This window comes from Bos grunniens, chromosome 19 (assembly GCF_055505025.1).
Source record: "Bos grunniens cultivar Pamir isolate PY7600 chromosome 19, Bosgru_T2T1.0, whole genome shotgun sequence".
Classification (NCBI taxonomy): domain Eukaryota; kingdom Metazoa; phylum Chordata; class Mammalia; order Artiodactyla; family Bovidae; genus Bos; species Bos grunniens.
The window spans coordinates 5,559,007-5,581,690 of record NC_141183.1 but is presented as its reverse complement, the minus strand read 5'-3'; the positions used below and the strand labels follow the sequence as shown (position 1 = coordinate 5,581,690).

The 22,684-nt window shown below is 53.2% G+C and overlaps 1 protein-coding gene across 4 annotated transcripts in view; it reads left to right on the top strand.

The window, feature by feature from the left end:
* SDK2 (sidekick cell adhesion molecule 2) overlaps window positions 1-22,684 on the top strand; it is a 265,615-nt gene that overhangs the window by 147,266 nt on the left and 95,665 nt on the right. For all 4 annotated transcript variants that reach the window (XM_086355961.1, XM_086355960.1, XM_086355962.1 and 1 more), the window contains 3 exons: window positions 5,493-5,599; window positions 15,806-15,953; window positions 22,402-22,535. In XM_086355961.1, the coding sequence (XP_086212087.1) occupies window positions 5,493-5,599; window positions 15,806-15,953; window positions 22,402-22,535 (389 nt within the window). The remainder of the gene's footprint in view (window positions 1-5,492; window positions 5,600-15,805; window positions 15,954-22,401; window positions 22,536-22,684) is intronic.

Genomic DNA, 22,684 nt, shown 5'->3' with positions numbered 1-22,684 from the left:
ACCATAAAGAACATTCTGATGGTGCAGAAAGACATAAACTCCAGAGGCAGGAGTTTACCTTCCTCTGAGTCCTCAATACTTCTCCCAAAAGGCATGAGGTAAAGAATCCTGAAAAATGTTTATGTCCAAGCCGGAATGGGTACGTGATTATTGTTGCTGTTTAATCTCTAAGTCGTGTCTGCAACCCCATGGACTGTAGCCCACCAGGCTCCTCCCCCCAAGGGATTTTCCAGGCAGAAATACTGGAGTGGGTTGCCATTTCCTTCTCCAGGGGATCTTCCCGACCCAGGGATTGAACCTGCATCTCCTGCATTGGCAGGCAGATTCTTTACCACTGAGCCACCAGCGAAGCCCATATATGTGATTGTGTGTGTGCAAATATATACAAATACATACTATTCCAGTTTAACTACACGTTGTACCATTTACACTGTTCCTTGACTTTTTTTGGCTCACAAACTCAAAATTCTTTTTATGATCCTAAACATTAGACTAAGGGTTTGGCAGCCTGTATCAATAAATAACTTATCAAGAGATAATACATTCTCTCATGTCCCTAACACTCAGCTGTGATATTATTTAGCTTTTTACTTTCTCGTGTTTTTATTTCCATAAATATCCCCCGTCTCCAGCTTCGACTTCCTTCCCGTGCTTTGTATGTCTTGGAGGCTGTTCTGTCTCATCCCATAGAGGTGTTCTTCGTTCATTCTATGGCTATGGCATTATTAATCGATTCGATTCCATTTTTGATGGGTGTTTATGCTGCTTCTGGTTTTCATTTGTCTCTGCTGTTACAAGCAAACCGCAGTGAACATCCTTATTCCTGGTTTTTGCCACATTTTTGTAAGTACGGATAAAAGGCCAGCTCCCTGGAGTCTAGCCTCAGGGTCAGAAGACTTGAATATTCTGATTTGGATCGATTCTGCCCCAAAGGTTGGACCAACTTACTCTTTGATCAGCGGATCTGTGGTCAGCCTCACCTCCGCCTCACTCTAGCCGTGGGTGTAATCATACAAGAAAATTTGGTGCCATCTGAATATTGTCTTCTTTTGATTGGACTTTCTTTCATTGTGACAGTGGCCGAGCATCTTCTTTGTGAGTTTGGTCATTTCTGTTCATTTTTCTCTCCCTGGTGCTTTTTAGTAGTATCTGATTCCGTTTTTAAAGATAGAGAGCTTTTCCAGTCAATCTCTCCTTCTATCTTCCCTGCCAGGTCACCTCATCGCTTTTAAGACCCAGACGGTTTATCCAAAGCTGCCTTTCCCCTCCCCCAGGGAGCCATGGGCCTGTGATGGGCCTGAGGGTGGGTTGCGGGGTTGTGGAGAACGGGAGATTTGCCAGAGCCTGGGTACCCGCTATCTTCCCAACATCACGCTGAGCACAGGAGTGAGGGACAGATAAGAGCTGTCACCAGGGGCAGAGATAAGAGACTCGGCCGGCCAGGAGGTTCTGGGTGATACTGCTGCAGAGCCAGAGCAGGCTTAGCACACACCCACCTGTGAGTCTGGGGCTCATGCCATCCCAGGACCGAACGTGGGGTCCTGTGTGGTTGGATGTCAGTGCTGAGGGCTTCCTGGGTGGCTCAGCCGTAAAGAACCTGCCTGTAATACAGGAGACCCAGAAAACGTGGGCTCTAATCCCTGGGTCAGGAAGATCCCCCTGAAGGAAGGAATGGCAGCCCACTGCAGTATTCTGGCCTGGAGAATCCCATAGACAGAGGAGCATGGTAGGCTACAGTTCCTGGGGTCGCAAGGACTCGGACATGACTGAGCAACTAAGCATCCATGCATGCACGTCAGTGTTGAGCTGGTTAGCAATTGGGCTTGGAGTCAGAAAGGTTCTACGGGTCCCTGGCCCTGCTTCTTACTGCCTCAGAAACCACAGGTCAATGATGGGTATTTCTGAACCTTAATTTCCTCACCTCTAAAATGGGGGTTAGTAGCGCGATTAGGTAAAAAGACTCTCCAATTCAGACCTACGACCCTCTGCCCTGTCCGCATAAAATGAAGAAAGTGAAGCTAGTGTAGTGGGCAAGGCACAGAATTTCAGATTAAAATGTGTTAAAATGGCTCAAGTGTTACTGGTCCATGAGGCCCAGTAGTGTGGGAACTGCTGTGTGAGGTAAACAAATGAATGGAGAGATCCCTGGAGGTCCAGGGGTTAAGACTGTGCCTTCATTGCCAAGGGTCCAGGTTTCACACCTGGTTGGGGAACTGAGATCCCAGAAGCTGCACAGCAAAAAAAGAGGGAGAGAGAAATGAATGAAAAGCACTTAATACAGCATCTGAAGCATAGGTGGTGCTCAGAGAGTGGCAACTGTTTCATCATCGTGATAAGCTGATGCTGATGGTGGTGATGGTGCTGATGGTGATGATGGTAATGACAGTGGTGATGGTGTTGATGGTGGTGGTGATGGTGCTGATGGTGGTGGTAATGGTGATGATGGTGCTGATGCCATGGTGATGATGGTGATGATGGTGGTGATGGTGGTGATGATGATGGTGGTGATGGTGGTGCTGATGGTGAAGATGGTGGTGATGGTGGTGATGATGGTAATGATGATGGTGCTGATGGTGGTGCTGATGGTGAAGATGGTGGTGATGGTGGTGCTGATGGTGGTGGTGATGGTGGTGGTGGTGGTGATGGTGATGATGGTGGTAGTGGTGATGATGATGGTGCTGATGGTGGTGATGATGGTGGTGATGGTGGTGGTGATGGTGGTGATGGTGATGGTGGTGATGGTGATGGTGGTGATGATGGTGGTGATGATGGTGGTGATGGTGGTGGTGATGATGGTGCTGATGGTGCTGATGGTGATGATGATGGTGCTGATGGTGGTGATGGTGATCGTGGTGCTGATGGTGGTGATGGTGATGGTGGTGCTGATGATGGTGCTGATGGTGGTGATGGTGATGGTGGTGGTGATGATGGTGCTGATGGTGCTGATGGTGATGATTATGGTGCTGATGGTGATGATGGTGGTGCTGATAGTGATGGTGGTGGTGATGATGGTGATGACAGTGGTGATGGTGGTGCTGATGGTGATGACGGTGGTGATGACGGTGATGACGATGGTGATGATGGTGCTGATGGTGGTGATGATGGTGATGGTGGTGATGGTGGTGGTGGTGGTGGTGGTGATGGTGCTGATGGTGATGGTGGTGGTGATGGTGCTGATGGTGATGATGGTGATGATGGTGGTGGTGGTGATGGTGATGATAATGGTGCCGATGGTGGTGATGATGCTGATGGTGGTGATGATGGTGATGACAGTGGTGATGATGGTGATGGTGGTGCTGATGGTGGTGGTGGTGATGGTGGTGATGATGGTGGTGATGGTGATGGTGGTGATGATGGTGGTGATGGTGATGGTGGTGGTGATGGTGCTGATGGTGCTGATGGTGATGATGGTGGTGGTGGTGATGGTGATGATAATGGTGCTGATGGTGGTGATGATGCTGATGGTGATGGTGATGGTGATGATGGTGGTGATGGCGCTGAGGGTGGTGATGATGGTGCTGATGGTGGTGATGATGGTGATGACGGTGGTGATGATGGTGATGGTGGTGGTGATGATGGTGGTGATGGTGGTGGTGGTGATAATGATGGTGGTGATGGTGGTGGTGATGGTGGTGATGATGATGGTGCTGATGGTGGTGATGGTGGTGCTGATAGTGATGGTGGTGGTGATGATGGTGATGATGGTGGTGATGGTGATGACGGTGATGACGGTGGTGATGGTGGTGATGATGGTGGTGATGGTGATGGTGGTGATGGTGATGGTAATGGTGATGATGGTGGTGATGGCGCTGAGGGTGGTGATGATGGTGCTGATGGTGGTGATGATGGTGATGACAGTGGTGATGATGGTGATGGTGGTGGTGGTGATGGTGGTGCTGATGGTGGTGATGGTGGTGATGATGGTGGTGATGGTGGTGATGGTGGTGGTGGTGATGATGATGGTGCTGATGGTGGTGATGATGATGGTGATGGTGGTGGTGATGGTGGTGGTGGTGGTGATGGTGGTGTTGGTGATGATGGTGCTGATGGTGGTGATGGTGGTGCTGATAGTGATGGTGGTGGTGATGATGGTGATGACGGTGGTGATGATGGTGATGACAGTGGTGATGGTGGTGCTAATGGTGATGATGGTGGTGATGGTAGTGCTGATGGTGATGGTGGTGGTGATGATGGTGATGATGGTGGTGATGATGGTGATGACGGTGGTGATGGTGATGACGGTGGTGATGGTGGTGATGATGGTGCTGATGGTGGTGGTGATGGTGGTGATGGTGGTGATGGTGATGGTAATGGTGATGATGGTGGTGATGGCGCTGAGGGTGGTGATGATGGTGCTGATGGTGGTGATGATGGTGATGACAGTGGTGATGATGGTGATGGTGGTGGTGGTGATGGTGGTGCTGATGGTGGTGATGGTGGTGCTGATGGTGGTGATGGTGGTGGTGGTGATGATGATGGTGCTGATGGTGGTGATGATGGTGGTGATGGTGGTGGTGATGGTGGTGGTGGTGATGATGATGGTGATGACGGTGGTGATGATGGTGATGACAGTGGTGATGGTGGTGCTAATGGTGATGATGGTGGTGATGGTGGTGCTGATAGTGATGGTGGTGCTGATGATGGTGATGATGGTGGTGATGGTGGTGCTGATGGTGGTGATGATGGTGCTGACGGTGGTGACGATGGTGATGACGGTGATGACGGTGGTGATGATGGTGCTGATGGTGGTGATGATGGTGATGATGGTGATGGTGGTGATGGTGGTGGGCTCATGTGAGAACTCAGGCAAAAGAAAACTTGGCGATGCCTACAAATAAGGTTGCTCTGTTCCAAGGCTGGCATAGCCTGGGGGCAGGCCTGCAGTGAGCTTGTTCCCCAAGTCAATTGGGTAAGCCCGAGAACACCCAAGAGTAGGAGAGGCATCCTAGGCACCAGCCCCTGGTCACTGCCCAGATCAGCAGGGAGATCACGGGGTGGGGGCCAGGGGAACTAGCCCCTCCATACCCAAGAGCACCCACCACCTGCCATGTCTCGCTGCCAGAAGCTCTTCACAGACCGAGCCTGGCCTCCTCCCTGCCCCCAGCCGGGTGAGTGCACTGCACAGCTGCTCTCCAGCTGCCCTCCCCCCAGGACCAGACTCTGCAGCTCTGGGGCCAGTGAGGTGCTCCCCGAGAGCATCCCCAGGGGCCCCCTTGGGTTCATGCACTCTGGCCGCAGGGCCACAAGTACAGAAAACCATACAGCCTGCCCAGATGGTATCTGGAGTACAGGCCCGCTCCCGGGCACCTGAGCCAGAGCCTTTGGAAGGGATCTTCTTATAGGTCCTTTCTGTGACCCCCATGGTACAACTGAGGGCTCCCTGGTGTGCTTGGTCACGAAAGAGGGTGATGTGGCAACCTCTGATCCCCAGTTTGACCCCTGAGTCCCCGTGGCTGCCTGACTTGCTCACCGGCTGTCTCGTTTGCCCCCAGGTACATGATCACCAGCCTGGACCGCACCCACGCCGGCTTCTACCGCTGCATCGTGCGTAACCGGATGGGTGCTCTGCTGCAGCGACAGACGGAGGTCCAGGTGGCCTGTGAGTACCGCGTGGGGCCAGGGAGAGGGGGGCCATGAAGTGGAGAGGGTCTGCAGGGTCTTTGCCCACCGGCCACACACTGGGAAGAGCTGAACCCCAGCCGTGGCCTTCTGTTCTGGTGGGTGCTCGTGGCAGCCCTTCCCGCCATCCGGGCTGGTGCCGTCCACTTACAGCGGACGGAACCAAGGCCCGGGCTCTCAAAGCCACACTGCTGACACATGACACATCTCTGCTGGCTGTGAGTCCAGCACTCCTTTTTTAATTTTTAATAGCTGTGCCAAACGTGAGATCCTAGTACCCCACCCAGGGATCAAACCTGTGCCACCTGCGTTGGAAGTGCAGTCTTAATCACTGGGCGGCCAGGGAAGCCCCCAGCACTCTTTAGATGGGACTGCTTGCTTCCTTTTTGAAAAGGAGGCCTGCCATCTGCTTTGAGGGTCTCCTCTGGGCTTGGTCTCCAACTTGGGAAATCTTCATAATGGCAGACTTCCCCAGGGTCTTCTTGGCAGATTTCCCAGGATCCCCCCTCCCCACCATGACCTTCCCAGGTGGTGCTGGTGGTAAAGAAGCCGCCTGCCAATGCAGGAAACAGAAGAGATGCAGGTTCAACCCTTGGGTCAGGAAGATCCCTTGGAGGAGGGCATGGCAACCAACTCCAGTATTTTTATTTGGAGAATCCCATGAACAGAGCAGCCTGGAGGGCTACAGTCCATGGGGTCCCAAAGAGTCGGACACGACTGAGATGTAGCATGCACGCACCCCACAACCTGGAATTTTCCATCCTCCAGCTTGCCTAGCCCTGGAGCAGTAAGAGCTTGGAGGCCCCCACAGTCTCGGGAAGTACCGTGAGACGCCTCGTGGTGGGTCTCAGCTCTAAAGGGAGAGGGGAGGTGAGCAGCCAGAGTTCCTGGAGGGAGCAGAGGGTAAAGGAATAGACCCTTGCTGAGCCTTTCGGGTGACAGCCTCCCCTCATTGCCACCAGGACCCAGAAGAGCGTCCTCAGATGGGGGATGAGAGAGAAGCCTCTGGAGAACCCACTGCACCAATCAGCTCCACCCACACCCCCCACCATGACTCAGTATCCCCTTCGCAGACCCCACAGACCCTGTATGCTAGAAATAAGCCTCAGTATGGGCTGTTTCATTCTGAGGTTTTTAGGGGGAGACATCTAAGGTTGCCCAATGGGCCATGAGAGTGTGGGAAACCTTAATGAGCCCTGATTTTTTTTTTTTTTTTACAAAGAGGACCCCCTTGAGACTTCCCTGGCGATCCAGTGGTTAGGCGTCTGAGTTTCCAATGAAGGAGGGGCACAGGTTCAATCCTTGGTTAGGGAACTAAGATCCCTCATGGCGTGGGGCATGGCCAAAAATAAAATTTAAAAATAATAAAAATTTAAAAAGAAAGTAGCTTGCCTTCCAAAAAAGAAAAAAAACTAGACACCCTCTCATGCAGGGCCCACTAGGGCTTGACTCGGATTTTACACAAAAGAGAGCTTATTACTTTGGCGAGAAGCATGGGAGAGAAGTCAAGAAGAAGGCCTCAAGTGAGGCGAAGAGTGTTTACAGTAACTATGGAGAGCAGCCGTAATCAGAAGCGGAGGACCGATTGTCCCATAAATCAACGCTAAGGAGAACTCGGCTTCCTCAGAGGAGAGGGAAAGCCCTGAATTAAAATGACGGGTCAGGACCGCAGTTACCAGCTGGAGGGCTCACACGGAGCTCTGTTTAGCGGGTTCCCAGAGCCTCGTGGTGTGGGGGCGGCCGTGAGTCGGGCCGCAGAGAGCCCAGGAGTATGTCTGTGTGTGCTCAAGGGTGGGTGTGGGTTCATGCATGTGAGTGTCCAAATGTGCTTCTGGATTGGTCTGCCTCTTTGTTCACCTGTGTGCAGCTGAGGGCTGTGCCTGGTTTTCGTTGCAGCACGTGGGATCTTCAGTTGCAGCATACAAGGTTTTAGTTTCCCGACCAGGATTCGAACCCCGGTCCCCTGCATTGGGACCAGCAGACAAAAAATGCTGACAGCAGGCTTCAGGGTTCTTCACATGCCAGGTCATGACCCTCGTGGGGATGGGGAGAGAAAGCATGGGTTCCAGCCCTGATCCAGTCGCTGACTAGCTTAGGGCTCTGAGCACCTGGGGAGTGGAGGGGTTACAGGTGGGAAAGGAACCACAGCCTCCATCCCCCTGGAAAGGTGAGCACACACCCAAGACCCTGCAAAACAATCAGAGCCACAGGTGCAAGCTGGACAGCGCATCCCTAAGGAGATGCCCAGGAAGAACAGAGGAGCCCCCCAAACCCCCCGCCCTCCAGTGTCACTGTGCAAATGTCGTCCCTTCATGGGTCCCTGGGGGCAGGTCTCCGAGGTAGGAAGGCGTGTCCCGGGAGCTACATCTTGAGATGGGGAAACTGAGCCTCAGAAAGGTCAGAGGACTGGACTTCCCTGGTGGTCCAGTGGTTAAGACTCTGCCTTGCAAGGCAGGGGACGTGCAGTCAATCTCTGCTCGGGGAACTAAGAGCCCACGTGCTGCCCACGTCACAGGTAGGGAATACATGCAATGCAACAAAAGATTCCACCCAATCAAGGAAGGTCCCATGTGCCGCAACCGAGAGCCGATGTGGCTGAATAAATTAAAAAAAAAAAAAAAGTGATCTGGAGACAACCCAAGGTCCCACAGCTGGTATTTCTACCATCTTCCTCCTCCTTCCTCCCCTCATCAACCAAAGACTGGAGCTGTGGACCCAGCCATGGAACCAGCCATGAACAAACGTTGAGCTCAAATTCCCCTCACCTATCCCTTGGCTTCCCTGGTAGCTCAGAGGTAAAGAATCCACCTGCCAATGCAGGAGACCCTGGTTCCATCACTGGGTTAGGAAGATCCCCTGGCGAGGGCCATGGCAACCCACTCCAGTATTCTTGGCTGGAGAATCCCACAGACAGAGGAGCCTGCAGGCTATAGCCCATAGGGTCGCAAAGAGTTGGACGCGGCAGAAGCGACTGAGCAAGCAAGCATGCACTTATCCCTGGCTGTGTGACCCTGGGCAAGTTACTTAACTTCTCTGTGCCTTCATTTCCTTATTGTAAAAAAGGAATGCTAATGTTAGTGCCTACCTAGCTGGGCTGTCATAATGAGTAATCAATCAGTGCATACAAGGGACTTCCCTGGCAGTCAAGTGGTTAAAGACTCCTTCTAATCAGAGGGTGTGGGTTTGATCCTTGGTCGGGAGCTAAGATCCCACACTCCTGGAGGCCAAAAGACCAAAACATAAAACAGGAGCAATGTTGTAATAAAATTCAATAAAGATTTTAAGCAATCAGTGCACACAAACCATCATGAAAGGCCCTCAGCCGGGGGTGGACGAGTACACTTTCTTCTCTGCCAGGCCAACCAGGGAAGGCTTCCTGGAATAGACATTCACAGCCTTTCTCATTCTCTCTGATGGTACCTTGGGAGGTACCATCCTCTGCTGTCCAGGGCTGGTGCTAGGGTGGGGCGAGGAGAATGGGCAATTGAAGGAGGCACTCCCTCTCAGGGACTCACCGTCTGCTTGCAGGACCCTGACAGCGGGTGCCACCTTAAATCGTTCCCCTCCCCCACCCCTCGCAGTCCTGGGGCTCTCCCAGGCTTTCGTGCCCCGCACACCGCCTGCATCTGTCTGTCCCTCCGTCTGTTTACACTGTCACCCGGGTGCTTGCCGTTCTGAGGATGGGTAGGGTACGGATGCTTCTCCAGACCCTGCATCTCCCCTTCTTGCCAGTTCTGCCCCCCAGGGTGGGAGGGTTTTGTCCTGGGGGTTCAGCAGCGGGGTTGGGTCAGATCAGGCCTGGCAGGCCCCACCCCTGGCTCCCACCCCCCACTTTCCAAAGAAGGGCTGTGAATCGGGTTCTAATGGTAAATTAATAAGGCAGCTGTGCTAACCACTAATGACGATGGCACAGTCGTTACAAAAAGCTTCTTTACGTGTTTTTAATTACAGCAATTAAAGAGAAGTCGATAAAACATCACCCCCACCCCTAGCTCCCTTCTTGGCCCCACCCTGAGTCTCTCTGTTTTTGTGAAGCTGCCATAAATTTCTGGCATGCAGCAAGTGGGTTAAATGGGTGAGAGGGTTGGGAGAACCTTCTGGAGTCAGCATCCAGCCTCCGTAGGCTCCTCTTAGTCCTCCTCACCTCAGCAATGTCCCCGACGGTATCCCAGCCTCACTGGGTGGGCGATGGCTCAGACTTGGAACCCCCAGCCCCGGCAACAAGCCCCGCCCACCCGTCACGGGGCCAGGGGTCCTGCTCCCTGTTCTCCGAGGCAGCTTAGCAGCCCCCTGTGCAACATGAGAGCTGACGGCATCAGCCCCACTGTCCTTTGCGCTGGGGTTGATGTCCAGAATGCCAGCGGTGGGCCCATTCTTCTTAATCCTCAGCCTGAGTGGAGTATTAAATGTGGAAGAAGGGAGAAGGAGATACGGCTGAGGAGGTGGGGCACCGGGGACAGAGGGTGACGTTCTCAGACGCAGTTGGATGGTTTGATGTCACTTAGGATGCAGTGGAAGTCGTGGATGGTTGGAGGCAGAGCCTCAGCTGGATGGAGAAATAGCATCCTCGTAAGAAACAATCACAACCACAATTAAGTACCATCCCATGTCCACCAGACGGGCAAAAACCAAAGAGTCTCCAAGACCAGGTGTTAATAGAAACTCCCACCACTGCCGACGGGAGTGTGAATTGGCAAATTGATGCAAATCAGGAAAACAGCTTGGCGTTACCTCACAAGATCAACGTGTGCACAGCCTACAGCCCTTCCACCTTTAGGCACATCCTCCTGAGATTCTCTCAGCGACGAGCGCTAGCAGGCCCACACGAGACTGTCCTTAGCAGGACAGCAAAACACCGATAACAAGCCCCCTGCGGCAGCACTGCTCTGCCTTGGTACACGGACACCCAGGCGGCTCTGAGGATGACCAAGCCAAGTACAGGACAGAGGTGGAGCTCCCAACAAACACGTTGCACAAACAAAGCCCATTAGAGCGGATGACATACAAGATAATCCAGAGAGCTTAGAAACAGGCTGAATTAACCATAAACTGTTCAAGGATGCATCTACACGCAGGGAAACTTGAAAGAAAGAGAAAAAGCAATGATATGATGAACACAACATCCAAGATGGCGATTAGACCTCTGGGGGGCGCGGCGGCGATGAGCAGGAGGCTGTCGGGGAGGGAGGTGAGGTTGGTTCATCTTCTGTTCCTTAAACTGGGTGGTGGGTTCTTGTTGCTGTTATTGTTCAGTCGCTACGTCGTGTCTGACACTTTGCAACCCTAGGGACTGCCGCACGCCAGGCTTCCCTGTCCTTCACCATCTCCTGGAGTTTGCTCAAACTCATGTCCATTGAGCCATCCAACCATCTCATCCTGTTGCCCTCTTCTCTTGCCCTCAGCCTTTCCCAGTGGTGGGTGTGTGAGCATTTATTCTTCTTCTTTGAACTATTCATAAAATTATATTCACTCTTTTTTTTAATGCATGACACATTTCATGATAAAAACGTTTTAAAAGTGGGACTTCCCTGGTGGTCCAGTGGTTAGGGCTCCATGCCTCCCCTGTAGGGGGCACCGGTTTGATCCCTGGTTGAGGAACTTAAGATCCCACATGCTGCGTGGCATGGCCAAAAGAAGAAAAAAAAAAAGTTTTAAAAATAACTAAAAGCGGTAAATATACTCTGAAGTGGAATGCATGCTTTACAATACCTTTTAAGATAGAACAAAGACATTAGGAATAATTTTTAGGCCCCATGTAGCTGGGCCCCAGCCCTGCACATCTTTGCTCTCAGGGGAATTCCTAGGGCGTTAGATCAGTTCTGCAAGGCACGGTATGGTATGTTCACCAGCTTGCATCGCCGAGAGGAAGTGCAGTAAATAAGTCCTTGTGTTTCCACCTCAGTGGGAGTGAGTTTCCCTAGGAGATCCTGGACCCCCAGCCCCACCCGCGTGCACTTCTCTGTAGCCTTTCCCCGGCAGCGGCTGACTAAGCAGCCCCCTTGCAGCTGGTGTTTGGGACATACACGCCTGTGCCCTGGGTCCCATGAGCAGAGACAAGGGGCTTCCTGGGCAGACCTAGCAAGCCCATTTGGCAAGGTGAGTGGAGAGAATCAGGAGGGTTCTGGGGGTCTCAGAGCCACAGTGAGGGGAGATTGTGAGATGGAACGGTGGATGGGAGCAGCAGCGGCAAGACTTGGACCAAGGTCAGCTCTGCCCGCCCTTCACCTGTCCATCCTGCCGTATGTACATACAGTCACCCATGTCTCCATCCCTCACTTCCTCCGTCCATCCACTCATCCATTTTCCCATCATCCACCCATGGCACAAACCCACCAGCCGACCCCACAGGCGTTTTTTAAATTCTCTGTAACTAGCCCTTCTCTCCTGCCTCCTAGTCTTCACACATTCTCCTCCTCTGGACTTTTACTACTGCCAACCACACACACACACGCGCGCGCGCACGCATGCGTGTGGCTAACACCTACCCTTTATATAGCTCTGCTTTAAAAAGCCTCACCCCGGCTGCCTTGGTGGCTCAGTAGTAAAGGATACACCTGCATGGCGCAGGGGACACAGGTTCAATCCCTGCTCCAGGAGGACCCCACGTGCCGCGGAGCAACTAAGACCGGGAGCCTCAACTGCTGGAGCCCACACGCCCTAGGGTCTCTGCTCCTCAACAAGAGGAGCCACTGCCACGGGGAGCGCCCGTGCCACAGCTGGAGAGGAGCTCCCGCTCGCTGTAGCTAGAGAAAAGCCCACCCCGCAACGAAGACCCAGCACCGCCAAAAACAACACATAAATCACTTTTTTTTTTTAAAAGCCTCACCCCACCTCCCAGTCTGAAGTAGATAAAGGAGATTTTCTCTGATGCCTCCTCTCATAGAGACACCTTGTTTCTCCGTCCTAACTGTTGTCGCAATATGTCGCTGCATGGCTGTCGGTTGCTTTTCTTGTTCCCCTAACCCTGCCATAAGTTCCACAAGGGCAGGAACCAGGGCTTTCTTCAGCACCTATCGCAGAACCTGCCTGACCCACAGAGGGGACTCAATAACGAATCATTGCTTGACAGTACTGGGTGACTTTTTAAATACGTATTTATCTGACTGCACTGGATCTTAGTTACAACCTATGGGACCTTTACTTGCAGCACGTGTGATCTAGTTCCCTGACCAGGGATTGAACCTGGGCCCCCTGCTTTGGGAGCCAGCAGTCTTAGCCACTGGACCACCAGGGAAGTCCCGGTATTTGATGAGTTTAGAGAGAAACTACTGTGTGTGTGCAGAGTATGGGGCCAGGTATCTTAGAGGGATTTCCTCATGAATGTAATTAAATAGAACTGCCCCATGAAGAGTTCAGTGCAGCAGAAAGAGATAAAGAAGGTGTATGAAGAAGCTGAATGCAGGGGCTAAGTCGTGGAGGAGGCAAGGGCATGCAAAGACAGGGGCGAATCTGGATGCTCGCTGGACGCTGGCCGGCCCCGCCCTAACTGCTCAAGCTGGATAAGCCACTCTATCTCCATGAGCTTTAATTTCCTCACTGACGAAATGGAGCTAATAAAACCCGAGAGAGAAGAAAGAAACACTATTACCATGAAATTGCTTTAAATTGTTCAAATATATCTTCAGAGTTCTGTGAAAAGTTTTTTAAATAGATAAAATTATTGTGAGGACTGAAATCAATGTGATTTATTGATGCAATTTTTTATAGACAAAGCCAAGTAATAGAAATTAGTAAACAACTAAAAGATGCACATTTAGGAAAATTGAGCTTTGTCGTATTATTCCGCAGATGGAATGAAACAATCCTTGTGAAGTCCAACTAGAAAGAAACCTGATGTAGGGTCAGCAACTATTTGGGTGGTGGGGGTAATCTTCGTTGGAGAGGTTGATGTTAAAACTGTGAAAAATGCATAGGATTCCAATATTTTGATACAATGAATATTAGATACAGTTTTAGCACTTTAATATACTCTTCCTGTCTCTATGGCTACATAACAAATTAACCCCAAACATCATGCATTGCTCAGTCACTCAGTCATGTCCAACTCTTTGCCACCCCATGGACTACAGTCTGCCAGGCTCCTCTGTCCATGGGATTGTCCAGGCAAGTATACTGGAGGGGTTTGCCATTTCCCCCTCCAGGGGGTGGACTGCAATCATTTGTCTTGCTCACAGATTCTGTGAGTCTGGACAGAGCATGATGGGAACAGCTTATCTCTGCTCTTTGATGACTGAGGTCTCAACTAGAAGACCCAAAGGCTAGGGGCTGAAATTACCTGAGGGCTCACATGTCCAGGGTTGATGCTGGCTGTCGTCTGGGACTTCGGATCCTCTGCACAAAAGCTGTGTCTGTGTGGGCTAGACTGAGTTCCCTTATAACACGGCAGCAGGATTCCAAGCAGGAGTGTCCAGAGAGCCAGGTGGAAGCTACATCCTTCTGATGACCTAGCCTGGAAGTTACTTAGCATCACTTCCAGCATATTCTACAGGCGTACTCACAGATCCCTCAGATTCAAGGGGAGGGGACATGGCCCCCATCTCTCGGTGGGGGGGGTGTCAGTCACAGTGTAAGAGGGGCATGTTCAGTTCAGTTCAGTCGCTCAGTTGTGTCCGACTCTTTGTGACCCCATGAATCGCAGCACGCCAGGCCTCCTTGTCCATCACCAACTCCCAGAGTTCACCCAGACTCACGTCCATCGAGTCAGTGATGCCATCCAACCATCTCATCCTCTGTCGTCCCCTTCTCCTCCTGCCCCCAATCCCTCCCAGCATCAGAGTCTTTTCCAATGAGTCAACTCTTCGCATGAGGTGGCCAAAGTACTGGAGTTTCAGCTTAAGCATCATTCCTTTCAAAGAAATCCCAGGGCTGATCTCCTTCAGAATGGACTGGTTGGATGGGGGTAAATATTGATGCGGCCAGCTTTTTTTAATTGAAGTATAATTGGCGCACAGTTTAATTGTGTTAATTTCAGGTGTACAGCACAGTGCTTCAGTTATATATGCATGTATATGTGTGGGCTTCCCTGGTAGCTCAGCTGGTAAAGACTCTGTAATGCAGGAGGCCCTGGTTCAATTCCTGGGTTGGGAAGATCCCCTGGAGAAGAGCGTGGCAACTCACTCCAGTATTCTTGCCTGGAGAATCCTATGGACAGAGGAGTCTGGTGGGCTACAGTTCACAGGGTCGAGAAGAGCTGGACATGACTGAGCAACTAAGCACAGCACAGCTGTGTGTATGTATACATATATAAGGCTTCTAGATGGCTCAGCGATAAAGAACCCACCTGCCAACATAGGAGATGCAGTGCAGGTTCAGTCCTGGGTCAGGAAGGTCCCAAGGAGAAGGAAATGGCAACCCACTCCAGTATTCTTGCCTGGGAAATCCCATGGACAGAGGAGCCTGGCGGGCTACAGTTCTTGGGGTCGCAAAGAGTGAGACATGACTTAGTAGCTGAGGACGAGCACAACATAAATATACATATTCTTTTTGAAATAAATAAGCCTCTGTTGTTAGAGTCGAAGCCCACCCTGACCCCAGCAGGCAGGTGGGCAGTCAAAGCCTTCCCACCACATCTCCGCTGCTCTTCTCTGGGCTGATGGAACGTCAGAGCTGGGACCCGTGGTCCCCTCTCTGTCTGCCGATGGGGTGGACATGCTTCTAAAGGAGCAACATGGTGTTGTGTTGACACGTCTGTGCAGGCTCACACACAAGGGCCAGGAAGCTGGCCCCCAGAAGTGCCTTTCACCCCACACCTAAACCCCTGCCGCAATACAGGGCAGGGGGCCAGGGACAGACCCCGGGTCTGAGTTCAGATCCTGCCTCTGCCCCATCCCAGCCACGTACGTGCTATTGGACACATCAACCAGCCTGTTTCAGAAGGTGTTTATTTTTTTTCCATTGTCAACTCTTTGAAATTATGACTGACGTCTCCTGGTTGTTGAATGAATCCATTGATTCATGGACATACAGGCGTAAATGGATATAAAGGCCAAAAGCACCGAGCGGAGCACGCCGTCGTGAGGGAGTGGGTGATGGGGCCGCGTGAGGCGGTCCAAACGCGGCGGCTGTTCCCGGTGGCCACCCTATGTCGGCCCCGCGATTTCCTTGCGCTCCCACCGCTCCCCACCCAGGAGCGGGCAGTCTGGGTTGCTGACCTCCGGTCGCTGACCCCTAGTCTTTCCTCCCGCAGACATGGGGAGCTTCGAGGAGGGCGAGAAGCACCAGAGCGTCTCCCACGGAGAGGCCGCCGTAATCCGCGCCCCGCGCATCTCCAGCTTCCCGCGGCCGCAGGTGACCTGGTTTCGGGATGGCCGCAAGATCCCGCCCAGCAGCCGCATGTGAGTGTCCCCCCAACCCCACCCCCGGGGGCGGGTGTGAGAAACCAGCCCCGCCCGGGGCCACACGGAGCCTCCAGACGCGGAGGACGAAGGGTCTTTTCCACTCTGGGGTGGAGCCAGGTGGGGGACATCCCCAGGGAGGGCAGCCAGGTTCCCAGGGGGCCTTTCTGGGAAACCCTGGGCCAAGACTTGGAACTAGGACAGCTCTCAGCCTCCCTGGGGAATCCCAGGGTGTTGGCCTCTGTCTGTCAGCTGGAGAATAATTCTGCCTCTCCGAGCACTCCAAAAGCTCAAGTTGGCACAGACAGAGGCTCTGTCCCCGTGGCTCCAGGCCAGGATTCGGGGCGCACCGGCAGGCGCTGGCATCTCCCGGGCAGGGTGGACAGCACTGGGTGTTTCTGCTGGGCAGGCGGGTGTGTCTGGGTGTCCATCAGTGTGCGCGGCTGTGTGTTCTGGCCGCGGGGAGGAGGGGAGGCCTGGCAGGGAGAGGAACACACCGTCCTTTCAGCGCTAACAAGGGCCCTTCTGTGTAGCCCAGGTCAGGGGTGGTGGCCGCCGGGCTTGTGGGCAGAGGGATGGAGCTGACACCTCCCCGGAGGGTGGGCAAGGGGTCAAGGGTGGGACACAGCAGCCCTCCTGACCCTCCAGGAGACAGCCCGCGGAGGCGTTCCTCTTTAAGACTCCCACTGTCCCCTGCTCCCAGCAGAGGAGGAAGCCCACCCTTGTCCTGGTCCACGTGGGCCACAGGTCCGCTGTGGGTGGAGCCTGTCCGGTCTCTGTAGGAAGCGCCAACCAAGATTGCCAATTCTTGCCTTTGGGGAGCATGAGGTTCCACGAGAGATGTTATAATCGTGTAACATAGTAACATCCTGGCAACAGCCGTGGCGGTACGGAGCACCTGTCGTCTCCGGCCTCCGCTCCGCACACCGCACATCACCCTCTGCTCCAGGACAGACACGCGCCTCCCAGCGAGAGGTGCTCTGTCTCCTTGACTTTTCCATCGCCGGAGTGCACGTTCAGGAAATATTTGTTGAATGAATGACCCTCACGAGAACCTTACGACGCTGCTGATTTTATCCCCGTTTTACAGATGGTAAAGTGAAGGCCCCCAGTGCTTAACTGCTCTGCCAAATCTCACGCAACTGGTTCCAGGCTTGCCGACTCCAGAGTCAGGGCCTTTTTTTGTATAATGGTTTCAGTGTCTTTTTTAAACTATGTATGTGAAGTGAAAGTCGCTCAGTCGTGTCCGACTCTTTGTGACCCCATGGACTATATAGCCCATGGAATTCTCCAGGCCAGAATACTGGAGTGGGTTGCCTGTCCCTTCTCAAGGGATCTTTCCAACCCAGGGATTGAACCCAGGTCTCCCACATTGCAGGTGGATTCTTTACAAGCTGAGCCACAAGGGAAGCCCAAGAACAGTGGAGTGGGTAGCCTATCCCTTCTCCAGTGGGTCTTCCTCCAATGGCGTCTCCTCCACTGCAGGCAGATTCTTTACCAACTGAGCTGTGAGGGAAGCCCAGATATGTATGTATTTGTGTATTTGGGGCTGTGCTGGGTCTTCATCGCTACACACAGGTTTTCTCTAGTTGCGGGGAATGGGGCTACTCTCTGGTTGCGGTGAGAGGGCTTCCCATTGCGATGGCTTCTCTTGTTGCCGAGCACGGGCCCTAAAGGCACTGTCTTCAGTCGTTACAGCTCACGGGCTCAGAGGCTGTGGCACACAGGCTTAGTTGCTCCGTGGCATGGGGCATCTTCCCAGACCAGGGACTGAGCCCGTCTCTCCCGCGTTGGCAGGCACACTCTTAACCAGTGGACCACCAGAATCAGGATCTTTAATTCTCTTTTGTGTGGAAATTATTTGAGAGCAGGGACAAAGACATGGAGGCTAAACAGGATAAAGTGATTGCACTTGTGGAAAATTGATCTGGTGATTCTCAACCTGGCTACCATCTGAGATCATTTGGCACCATTTAAAATACATTGATCTTTCAATTCTGCCCCTCACATGCTCTGATTGCATTGAAACAGTGTGTACGTACCTAGACATCGGGATTTTTGAAAGCTTCCCAGTGATTCCAGCATGCAGCCACAGTTGAGGACCACTGTCCTGGAACGTGTCCGTTACCTCCAGATACCATAGTGCTGCATAACAAGTGGTCCCAACGGCCTGATGCGATAAGCATGCATTTATCATTCACGTCAGCAGAATGGTGAGCTTGGCCTGGCTCTCTCGTTTGTTCGGGGCTGGCTGATTAGAATTTCTGGGTGAGTCCCTTCTGATCTGCTGTCCCAGGCTCCAGCCAGCCGGCCCTAACATCTCCTCCTGGCAGTCGCAGAACAAGCAAAGTAAAGGTTCTGCTGACATCCCATTGGTCAAGGCAAGTCACGTGGTAGAAGTCAGACTCAAGACGCAGGGAAATTAACTCTGCTCTTGAGAGAACTAGAGAGTCACCTGGTGGAGGTGCTGCTACAGAGCAGGTGATGGTTGGGGGAGGGGGCGGGTACCGCAGGTTCACAGATGGACCCGTGCTGTGTGTGAGGATCCCTTAGGCCTAATGAAAGTTCAATAAAAGCAGCGAGTGAGGACCATTAACACAGACGAGGTTGAGTCGCAGAAGGGGATCGCCCTGCCACGCAGGTGCTGAGACGGGCAGCAAGTCCCGGCTGCTTTCCAACTCCCTTTTCTGAGCCTATCTCAAGGCCCTCCAACCGACTGGGAGTGGCTGCAGGAATACTGTGCTGAGGAGGACTCCAAGGGCTCAGACTCGGTGGGAAGAGTGCCAGCATGGATGAACCACATGGGCCATGGCCGCCCGAGGGGCCGAGTGGACATCTGTCTCCAGGGTTTGCCGCATTAGACGCAGCTCTTTCTGCAACCTCACTCCCATCACCCCTTTCCTGACAGCTTCCCACCTCCTCTGGCCGTTCCTGGCCTCGCCATCACCGCCCCCACCCTTTTTCATTCCCAATAGCCACTGTCACTAGAACAGAATGCCCTCAGGTTGCGTGCACACACACGCACACACACCTTCCTGGTCACGCCCACCCCCTCCAGCCCTCCTGCCAAACACACATGAGAACACAGGGCATTTTTATCTCAGCAATTACAGCAGATTAATATTCGTAACCCAGAGGAAAGGTCCCTGGAAACAAATCCTCTGGTGTCTGTTTGCCGGAGATATGCATCTGATGGGTGCTATCAGCCCTCGGGGCACAGGGGCTGCGCTATCTACAGAGAACCACTGTCCCTCCCGGGGCGGAAGCAGAGATTAGCAGCCACCCTCCACCCCCACCCCCACCCCTTCCTTGATACTCATTGTTGAAAAGGAGACAAGATTCCTAACAAAGATGCACGCTGAGGGTTTGGGGGCAGGTTCTAGGGTGATTTATTTTACTCTTAATTAAATGATCAATTGCCTCCCACCCCCGGAGCTGAGAAAAAAGGGCTGGCTTCATTGGAGGGAATGGAAGGGCCAATCAGAGAAGCGAGACAGACCTAAGAAATTGAAACCAGAGGAGTGTGGCTGAAGAACGTAACCCAGCCTCTGCTGATAGGGGAGCCCTGACGTCCACTCCCTGCAAGAATCCTGGCAGCCTCCTTCAGCGTGGGTGCCCCTGGGCGAGCCGACTGGAAGCCCTCCTGAGTGTCGTGCGCTTTGGAAGTGAGGGACAGGGTCATGCCGGAACCATCTATCAAGGGGATGGTCATCCTGCTGAAGGCTGTAAGCCCGGGGACCTTTCTCATTAGCCTCCTACTGGAGACAGATGGAGGGCAGGTCAACAGGCCGCTGGCCCTTTGCTGCCCTCTGCTCACTCCGCTCACTGGGAACTCGAACCCAGGCCCCGGGGGTCCCGGACACAGGGACCTGCCTCCAGAGGCAGGCAGAGCCACTCTGGCCACATCACACAGAGACCCCCAAACCCAGGGACTTTGTGCCATGGAAGTTTATTTCCTGCCAACTTAAAGAGCTTTAGGGCTTCCCTAGTGGCTCAGACGGTAAAGAATCTGCCTTCGATGCAGGAGACCCAGGCTCAGTCCCGGGGCTGGGAAGATCCCCTGGAGAAGGGCATGGCAACCCACTCCAGTATTCTTGCCTGGAGAATCCCATGGACAGATGAGCCTGGTGGGCTACAGTCCATGGGGTCGCAAAGAGTTGGACATGACTGAGCAACTAACACTGTCACTTCCTTTTTTCACCCTAAGAGGGAGCTGAGGGGGACATGTGAACTCCAGAAGGCTGTGTCAGAGGCAGGCTCTGTCAGAGGCAGGCTGTGGCTTTTGAATCAACCTAAACAGACTCGGGATTAGGCAGCCTCCCTCCCCCACAGCCTTCACCCACCTCCACAAGCTGCACTGGAGGACCAGGGTCCCTGCAGTGGATTCCTTGCACTTCGCTGAGGAGTCTGGGCAGGTTCGTGGGGATGTGGTCACTATCCCTGTCCCACTGTGTTGACTTTAAAATATTTTAGCCTGGCGCTGTCCTCACTCCCATCACCTCATTTATTGTTGTTCAGTCACTCAGTCGTGTCCGACTCTTTGTGACCCCATGGACTGCAGCACGCCAGGCTCTCCTGTCCTTCACCATCTCCCAGAGCTTGCTCAAACTCATGTCCATTGAGTGGACGATGCCATCCAACCATCTCATCCTCTGTCGTCCCCTTCTCCTCCTGCCCTCAATCTTTCCCAGCATCAGGGTCTTTTCCAGTAAGGGCTCTTCGCATCAGGTGATCAAAGTATTGGAGCTTCCGCTTCAGCATCAGTCCTTCCAATGAGTATTCAGGGTTGAGTTCCTTTAGAATTACTATTACTACTACTAAGTCACTTTAGTCGTGTCCGACTCTGTGCGACCCCATGGACTGCAGCCCACCAGGCTCCTCCATCCATGGGATTTTCCAGGCAAGAGTACTGGAGTGGGGTGGATTAGCTGGAGGTTAAAAGACTTCTTCAGGAAAAAAAAAAAAGAACACCATTAGGGTTCCCAGGAATTGGAGAGGAAGGCTTTGTCTTCCTGGAGCTCAGCAGGCAATATAAGACCCAGCACTGGAACCCCAAAAGCCAGAATAAGGGGGGACCCTGGCCCAGCCAGGCTGGGAGAGACCAAACTGGAAAGGCGTTGACGGGGATGTTTATTTGAGAACCCGTTTAAAAGTCTGTCACATGCACCTAATGGGAGGATTTGAAAAGAATTCAACTGGATTTGTCCTTGTTAAACTAACATTAAGGATGTTTAACAGCTGTCTCGGGCATATCACATTAAAATCTGGAGATAGACTCGACGAACTAACGCTGTTTCTCGTCATCAGGAGGATGGGGGAGAGGAGGTGCTGGGCAGAGCTGGCCCGGGCAGGGCTCCTGCCCCCACACCCGGAGGGCGCCCAGCTTCCGCCTGGACAAGCCCTTCGCCTGACCCGTGGATGCGGGGGCTGAGGGGCTACGAGACAGGATCCCAGGAACCAGATCAACAGCAAACCTCCTACGTCTGCGCCCCCTGCCCAGCCGGTTTCCCTTTTCCCTCTTAACCAGCCCTGACAGCCCCTCTTATTGGCTGGATTCAGGGAAAAGGAAAAGGAGGTGCTTCCCTGGTGGCTCAGACAGTAAAGAATCTGCCTCGATGCAGAAGACCCAGGTTTGACCCCTGTGTCAGGAAGATTCCCCTGGAGAAGGGAATGGCAACCCACTCCAGTATTCTTGCCTGGAGAATTCTGTGGACAGAGAAGCCTGATGGGCTACAGTCCATGGGGGTCTCAGAGAGTCAGACACGACTGAGCAACTAACACTTTCACTTCCTTTTTGCACCCTAAGAGGGGGCTGAGGGGGACATGTGAACCCCAGAAGGCTGTGTCACAGGCAGGCTGTGGGTTTTGAATCAACCTAAACAGATTCAGGGGGAGAAGGCAATGGCACCCCACTCCAGTACTGTTGCCTGGAAAATCCCGTGGATGGAGGAGCCTGGTAGGCTGCAGTCCATGGGGTCTCTAGGAGTCGGACGCGACTGAGCGACTTAGCAGCAGCAGCAGCAAACAGATTCAGGATTAGGCTAAGGCAGTGATTCTGGAATGGGTCTACTCATCTCTAAATGTATTATCATCTCTCATCATTTATTCATTCTGGGGAGTGAATTTCTTTAGTTCTGGATCGTCCTGGTGCAGAAATGACCAGAAAGAGTAGAATTCTGGGGGAGCTCCGGCCCCCAGCCAGGCCTGGGGTGGACACAGAGCAGCGTCACCTGGCCAGTCTCAGACCCCTGGACATGCTCTGTATCTGGTCCCCAGCGCTGGCAAAGTATTGGGATTCTCTGCAAACTAATTGTGCCTGGAGTTCAGGCAGTCAGTGGTTCCAGGGGGTGGCCTGGAGGAGGGGCTGTTGGGCGCCTGGCTTCATGTGCCTGCTCACCTCACATCCCTGGAGGCCCGCCTGTCAGCCGAGTCCTTTTCTGCTTCCCAGAGCCATCACCCTGGAGAACACCCTTGTCATCCTGTCGACCGTGGCACCCGACGCGGGTCGCTACTACGTGCAGGCGGTAAACGACAAGAACGGGGACAACAAGACGAGCCAGCCCATCACTCTCGCCGTGGAGAGTAAGTCAGCGTGTCATTAAATCTTGGGAACGGGGCTCCCGGGGCTCGTGGGGAAGATGGAATGGCGTGGAGTGGGGAGGCTGGGAAAGGGCAGGGGAGGAGCCGTCCCGAGGAGGAGGAGGAGTCCCAGCTGTGGTGGAAGCGGGAGC